The sequence below is a fragment of the Punica granatum genome, chromosome 4, assembly GCF_007655135.1.
Source record: "Punica granatum isolate Tunisia-2019 chromosome 4, ASM765513v2, whole genome shotgun sequence".
Classification (NCBI taxonomy): domain Eukaryota; kingdom Viridiplantae; phylum Streptophyta; class Magnoliopsida; order Myrtales; family Lythraceae; genus Punica; species Punica granatum.
Genome location: NC_045130.1, coordinates 10,271,118 through 10,278,593, shown reverse-complemented (window position 1 = coordinate 10,278,593; position 7,476 = coordinate 10,271,118). Strand labels below are relative to the sequence as shown.

At 34.8% G+C, this 7,476-nt stretch overlaps 1 protein-coding gene across 2 annotated transcripts; it reads left to right on the top strand.

The window, feature by feature from the left end:
- The first annotated feature begins 1,459 nt into the window (after nt 1-1,459).
- LOC116205954 (zinc finger protein-like 1 homolog) lies at nt 1,460-6,182 on the top strand. Of its 2 annotated transcripts, XR_004156604.1 has the most exons (10): nt 1,460-1,710; nt 2,204-2,284; nt 2,673-2,793; nt 2,907-3,001; nt 3,735-3,806; nt 4,338-4,559; nt 4,736-4,844; nt 4,994-5,180; nt 5,719-5,880; nt 5,989-6,182. XR_004156604.1 is itself a non-coding variant. In XM_031538662.1 (9 exons), exons 1-9 carry the CDS (start codon nt 1,687-1,689, stop codon nt 5,819-5,821), a joined length of 1,014 nt encoding a protein of 337 aa, XP_031394522.1. In that variant the 5' UTR covers nt 1,460-1,686; the 3' UTR covers nt 5,822-6,182. The 2 variants fall into 2 exon arrangements, 1 of the variants encoding a protein (XP_031394522.1); XM_031538662.1 differs by having other exon boundaries at nt 5,719-6,182.
- The last annotated feature ends 1,294 nt before the right edge of the window (nt 6,183-7,476 follow it).

The window sequence follows — 7,476 nt, the reverse complement described above, 5'->3', positions numbered from 1 at the left end:
AAAATCAATTCAACTAGAGGTTACAACCTTAATTTTTTTTTAATCTCAAATTCCTTTATAAACTGATCATTTCATTCCAAAATGAATTCAATTCGCTTCAGTTAAATCCATGAATATTCTAAACACGGGATAGTTCATTAATAGTTCAATTGAGTTGAATTGAACCAAGTTGAAACGAATCGAATCAAATATTTTATTATAAGAATTGATTCCAAACGGGGTGTAAGGAATTGCATGCGAAATATTAGTTCCACAGCAAACCCCAAAATGAGAGCCAGCCTATGAGTGGGCTTACAGTATCTAATGCAAAAGGCCCCCCAGAGTGTCTAATTCAAAAGGCCCACATGGTCTTTTTTTTTTATTATATATATTTAAATAATGTGCTTTTAATTTTCTGAGGAAGCGGAGCTGAACCCAATTTTGGGATAATTGCAGATCACTCTCTATATACTACTATATAGTCGTCTCAAAATGGTCCAATTATTTAATTTGTCAAAGAATGCATCCTCCCTTCTGTATGAAAGCGTATAGTCACCGATGAAAAGCACCAAGTTTAGATCATGGATTCTGTTTTCTTATATTATTATTATTATTATGTGTTATAATTAATCTCAAAGCTCATATTATTAATTCCCAAAAAAACCATCATTTTCAGAACTGGTACTGAATATTTTCTCTCTCTCTGTTTTTTTTTTTTCAAGGACGAATCGAATTGATAAAGCAGAAATCTTCAGTGAATCATGATACCAAGGCTGCTCTGCCATAATACTTCGTCTTATCTTTATCCAACTTTTAATTGACCGACTTACACGGAGGATAGAACACAAAGTATATATATGGCCTACTTCATCATGTCCAATTCAAAGAAAAACGAGAAAGGAAGAGAGAAAAGAGATCAAAGGGGAAGGAATGACTTGACTTACCCCTATAAAATATAGGAAACACGAGAAATTTGTCATAATGCAATAGCACAAACTATCGCTTACAAGTTAAAAGGTTTTAGATTTGATTCTTATTTATGAGATTCTATAATATATTTCATTTTTTTAAATTTTTATTTCTTTATACTAAACTCATCGCTAACAAAAATATAAGGAACTCTATCTATCGAACTACATTGCACAATCTCGGGGAGCTATTTGGGATGTACCATGAGCTCAACTCCATTTCTACTATGTATATATATATATTTAATTGAGTTATAATAATAAAGTGGATGAAGAAAATAAAAAATTAATGATTGTTTTAATGAATTATAAAAAAGTATGAAAATGTAATTAATAGTTGAGAGAAAATAATGATTGTGTTATTGAATTGTGTAAAAATAATAAATAATTGAGAAAATTTAATATTAAAAATTAAATTTGAATAGTAAAAAAATTAAAGAGAAAAAAATAATTATATTGCTGAATTGAAAATAAGTAGAGTATATTAAAAAAAATTACTCTAAAATCAAATAAGGCAATTTCGAAGAAGCCATTTGATTTCTGCTGCTTAGCTCCCAATCTCAATCAATTATCCTCAGATCCCTCCGTTTCTGTCTGCGTTTGCTTCAACCTAAACCCTAGCAGGTTCATCGGACGGGAAGGGAGTAGATCGCATTTCCTTCGTCCATTGCAATCAGGCGATCGATCTATCTCTCAGTCAGTCAGTCGTTCTGTTGTTGATTGTTCGCCGTTCGATGCAATGGTAGTCTGCAAATGCCGCAAGGTACGCCTCTTCAGCTCAGGGAAATGTGGGACTAAGATTAGCTGGCTCATGGTGATGTTCAGCCATCTGATTCAGAATGTTTTCGACTGGGACGAATTGGTCGGGGATTTAGATCTGATGCATGTTTTTAGATCAGTTGCGTCGATGCTGAGCTTGGAAAGGGATTCATTGCAAGGTGCATGGCACCGTTTATGGTTTTTGGTTATCGCAGGGGCGTAAATTTGCGCGTAGATGAGGATAACCTCGATATTAAATTCCTATTTTATGTGAAAGCAATATATTTATATGTAAAGCGATCAAGCTGGATCAGTGCATCCTATTTCCATGAGCTTTTGTCGTGTGCATCTGCATTTTTCAATGAAAATAGTGTGGGAGGTAACCATTTGTAACAAAATTTGCTGGTCTGGTCTCCAGAGGGTTTGAAGATTTTCTGATATTATACTGGTCATGCTGATGATTGGCTGATTATGCTTGGATTTCCATGTCACTTCAGGCTACAAAACTATACTGTTTCGTGCACAAGGATCCTGTCTGTGGAGGATGCATCTGCTTTCCAGAGCATCAAATATGTGTGGCAAGTATATGATACTTTGGTTGGTTTTTCTCGTGTTTTGTCTCACGCAGTCAGGCTTGCTAAATTTAAATTTGGAGCTCAAAATTTTCTTAAAAAAAAAAATGAAGATGTTCATTCCTTAACTTATTTCTTTCGAATTTCCAGACATGAACATAACTGGGTTCTCCTTATAGTGAGCTCAGAATGCTAAGGACTTCTTTGGTGTTTTATGATTGGTACCTCGGAGAAAGTATTATGATTCTTTTGATGGAGTTTTCTTATTCAATTGCATCTCCTGGAAATTTATAGCCTGAAAAATCTTAAAAGGTTCTGGCTGCTGTTTGTTTAGCTGATGTCATTTGTGAAGGCTGTCTATAGGGAAGACAATGAGGATTCTGTTTTTCTATAGGTTCGGACCTACTCAGAGTGGGTTATAGATGGAGAATATGACTGGCCTCCAACATGCTGCTTCTGTCAAGCTGTGCTTGAAGAGGGAACAAGTCCACAAACTACTCGTCTGGGTTGCTTGCGTATGTGATGTGAATTTTTTGTTATTTTCCTCATATGACCCTGGAGAATGTTCAATAAGTATAGTCAACTAACTGTGCTGTTTGTAATGGAATTTTTTTTTGAATTTTTATAGATGTTATGCATACGAATTGCTTGGTTTCACACATCAAAAGCTTCCCTCCGCATACTGCTCCTGCTGGATATATTTGTCCTGCATGTTCCGTACCGGTAAGATAATTACTCGCTGATCTCCTCTCTTTTGTATTATTTTCGAATTTATTTACTTACAACATGGGATATTTGTAGTACCGTCTCTTTAGCATCTAGTAGTATTTGCATGACAAACTTGGCATGTTCATGTCTGAATAGGAATTTAGGCTACTAGTTATGGTGTTTGCCAGAGTCTGTTGTAGTATTATGGATGATATAGGACTTACGCATGTAGCCTCTTGATGGGAAGTGACGAATGAGTAGTGTCTTGTTGGTGGCAGTGAGGTGAAAGTCATTTATCTAATCAATAAACTTATGAAATATCTGAATGATTTGAAAGTTTTGATGTCTCATCTTGCTTGTAATGCCTTCTAACCACTGCTACCTTAGAGTCAAAAGCTGGAGTAATTGATTTGTCGTGTCTTCCTTTATTTCATTATATAAGCTACTTTACATTTTGCTTCATAATCAAAGATGGACACTTTTTCCTGCGTTATGTTATATTTTATCAGTGTTATGTTCATTGTATAATTGCTTATAGCTGTAAAAACCTGTATCAGGACATGGTCTTGAGTAGACAGGCTCTAGCAAGAACCAGTAGAATTTTGGGCCGTCCGTCATAGTATATATTGCATGCTGGAACTTTATTTTAGAATAACAGAATTTTTCTCTTGTTTGTTGTTCAAAGACTTCAATCTGACAGATTTCTTTTTGTTCAATATAATGCTCTTGTCTGCTCTAATCACCACAGATATGGCCTCCCAAGAGCATCAAAGATTCAGGCTCACGACTACATCAGCTGCTGAAGGAGGCTATTTTGCAGGTATCGCGGTGTCTCTTGACACAAATAATATACTTCTGCTAGTCGGTGCCATCTTATTGACATTTTGCTCACATTAGCCAGTGATTCCTTTTACTCGGTCTATTTTTGATTGCATAATCACCATATCATGCATGAGAAATGTTACTTTTGAAAGGCTATTTTATAGAAAGAAAGAGTTACGCTGGTATAGCATTCTTTATATACATTTTGAATTTTTATGACTATCTGGATTGTCATGCCCTTTATTTCATTCCTTGTTAATTCTGAAACATATCTGAGGAGATTGTTTATAAGGTTTCCATTTTGATTTGAAACTGCACATCGAGTCTTCTCAATCCGTATTATTGGTGTGGGGCATCTTTTAACAGCATAACTCTGAATAAACATTTCATCATAACTTTTTAATTGAATTAGTATTTTGGGATTTTTGAGTTGTGCATTTGTTAAGGCTGGAAGACCCTTCAATGCAGTTTGATTATGCAGTAGATCTTAATTTTGCACTTTATTTAACTTTATATTTCAATTACGCAGACTGGCATGGAGAAGAACCTGTTTGGCAATTATCCAGTTGCAAATCCAGAGGCTCGTGGTCCTCCAGCGCACACTGCTGCATCTGATGGACTCGGAGAATCTAGTACAATATCACTGCCTTCAGGCACAGGTGGTGTGGGATCATCTAAATTCTCAGAGTCAGAGATAGTGGAGATAGATGCCCCTGGATCTGCAGGAAATTTCAATAAAAGCCCAAGTCCTGTAAGGGATTTTTATTTTATTGCATATCTAAAATGAGATGAAGATTGTTCGTTAATAACCCCTATATATCAGTTTGGCCAATAATTTATTCATTGACTGGACATACTTTACATATAAAAATATTTTTGCTCCTCTTAGTTCTTGTATTTATCTTGATTGTGTTATTGGCCATACAGCCTGGTGCTACAACTCGGAAGGGGCCACTTCAGGTTGATCGGCAGTACTCAGATATATCCTATTATGCTGATGATGAAGATGCAAACCGCAAAAAGTACAATCGAAGGGGTGAGACTTTGTTGGAGTTTCTCAAACCTTTCGTTATCTCATTCTTTTACAGCTTTATATGACTATAAAGCATCACCATACTAAAGTCTTATTAATCTGAAATTATATTCTGTTATAGAAATTTAAGTGACGATCGTATTTAATTGCAGGTCCAGTTCACCACAAGTTTCTAAGGGCATTGCTCCCTTTCTGGTCAAGTGCATTACCTACTCTGCCAGTGACTGCACCCCCACGAAAGGATTTATCACATCTGAGTGATGTTCCTGAAGGCCGTCCGCGGAATCACCGATCGTCGAGGATGGATCCGCGAAAAATATTACTGCTTATCGCAATCATGTAAGTTCTGCCTCTTTCCCCTTTATTTTTGCTTGTGCTTTTGTTATCCATGAGGTGTATAATCTTAATCTCGTTTTGCATCCATATCTATGTTGTTATGGTCTTTCTCGATCAATCCCCTTGTCCCTCATTCTTCGAGAATTAGAACGATCCTATTGAAGTGGATTGCATGTACTAAACAGTATTTGTAGTTGGTAATGGTCACGGGACCGTCTGTGCCCTATCAATCCGTTATCTTCGTGTTACTAACTGGGGAATTAGAGAACTAGGAAGACGACTACCCTTTTGAGTTGTTGCAGTAAAATGTTTAGCTATTACGCAATTGGATAATTCAGGCTCTAGAAAGGAAGTGGTGTATCATTAGGCTTCTCTTTTTCCAACTGGAAGCAATTCTAAGTCAAATTACTTGAAAGATGCGCTGCTGCAGTCCCATTGAACTCATTGTCTTATGGGGGGGAATTAGTATCATATTCAGCTGAAATTCTTGCTGATTGATCATGTGCATCTAATGATTAATAATGGGTTTTCCCCACCTCAGGGCATGCTTGGCAACGATGGCCATATTGTATTACAGAATCGCGCAGCGGGGATTTGGGGACGACCTGCCTGATGAAGAGCAGCAGTCACTTCAAAAGTTATAGAGGAAGGAATTCAAAGAAGGTTCTTTCGTTTTTTTTTGGAAAAGCAGAACTTAAAGAAGGTTAGGCATTTCATTTTGTGCCCACATACTGGTTTATTTCTTTCTTCCTTTATTGTTTGTTGGCTAAGCACCCATATGACATGCTGATGCTGTTACAATCTGATGAAGATGTTCAATCGGGAAGGCACCTTGCGGCATATGTCATCGTTTATTTCTTTCGTCTCTGACTGGTGAGGAGGTGGAAAGTCGAGGAGGTTGGACTTTGTATTTGTATAATGTAATGGAATCCCGAATCCGTTCGCATTATCGACCATTTTTAATTGTTGATCTGAGTAAAGTTAATGAGTTCAGTGGTGGCATCCTTTTGTGCGCGCCTCATATCTATAAATTCAATTTTGGTTACCTCTGCTTCTATTCTTCCAACACTACAGTACGGTACGCCTCCGAGGTTTGACATATTCCCTTCAATAAAATATCATGACTTACAAGGAAGGTCAATATGGCATAGTCTAATAACAACTAGCCTATCATGCGGGCACTTTCGTTTCCCATTGGAATGGAAATAGTCCGGGATGTCGTAACGCGTAACTATAGCAACTTCTAATAGCGACTATTTTATATGAACATTAAAGCGAATTTTTACACTTGGTACACTTTGCAATTTATACGTTGCAAAATATATATGTTTCATTTGTCTCTATATAAAAGAGAAGAACGAGATTATTCAGAGAATGTGAGAGTCGATCCTATATTTTGTAGTGCTTTTTTGTGGGCTCTTCGAGAATCAGTTATCGTTAACAACTAATTAAGCAATTAAAAATGATGCCAGCATTGTCTTACTGTTATTTCCGGAATTAATTGAGCAGATAATGATAATGCTAACGACTAACTATATATTTGATTGTCTTGGCGGTCTCGTTATTAAGTTCTGTCAATAACTGACTCTTCAATTAATCACCTATACACACACACACATATATATATATAGTTGTAATCAATGGATTAAATAAGGGTAGAAAAGAAAATATCAAAATAATATGGAGGTAAAGTGGTAAAATCCTTACTAATTTATATCTTAATATGCTATATATATATATATTATAAAGAAAATATTCAATAATGATCATATCATTAAAATTTTTTAATTTTTTCATCATTTTAATAAAATAACCAATGCATTAAATAAGGGTAGAAAATAAAATATCAAAATAAAAGTGATAAAATCCTGACTAATTCATGCGTTAATATACTATATATATATATATATTAACGAAAGTTTTCAAAAATGTATAAAAATATTTTAATAACTTATTATCATATCATTACCAAATAAATATATTTATCATTTTATAGTAAGAAAATAAATAATCATTTATACTTATATAAACTTTAAATTGATTTAAAAAATTCTAAGCATTATAACTAATCTCATACAAGCTTAATTCAGTAAAACTCTCATCCAAGTGACTAGGTCATTTTATCTAAAAATGTTCAAATTTATAAAACTTAATATATAGAATATCAGTTATAATAAAGACGCACAAACAAATAATAATGTTTAAAATTTTTAATAGACTCTAAGTTTCTTAATCTTTCATAAAATAAAACTATCGATCTTATTTAAAAGTATTTAATTTGATCATTGCAAGGATGTAT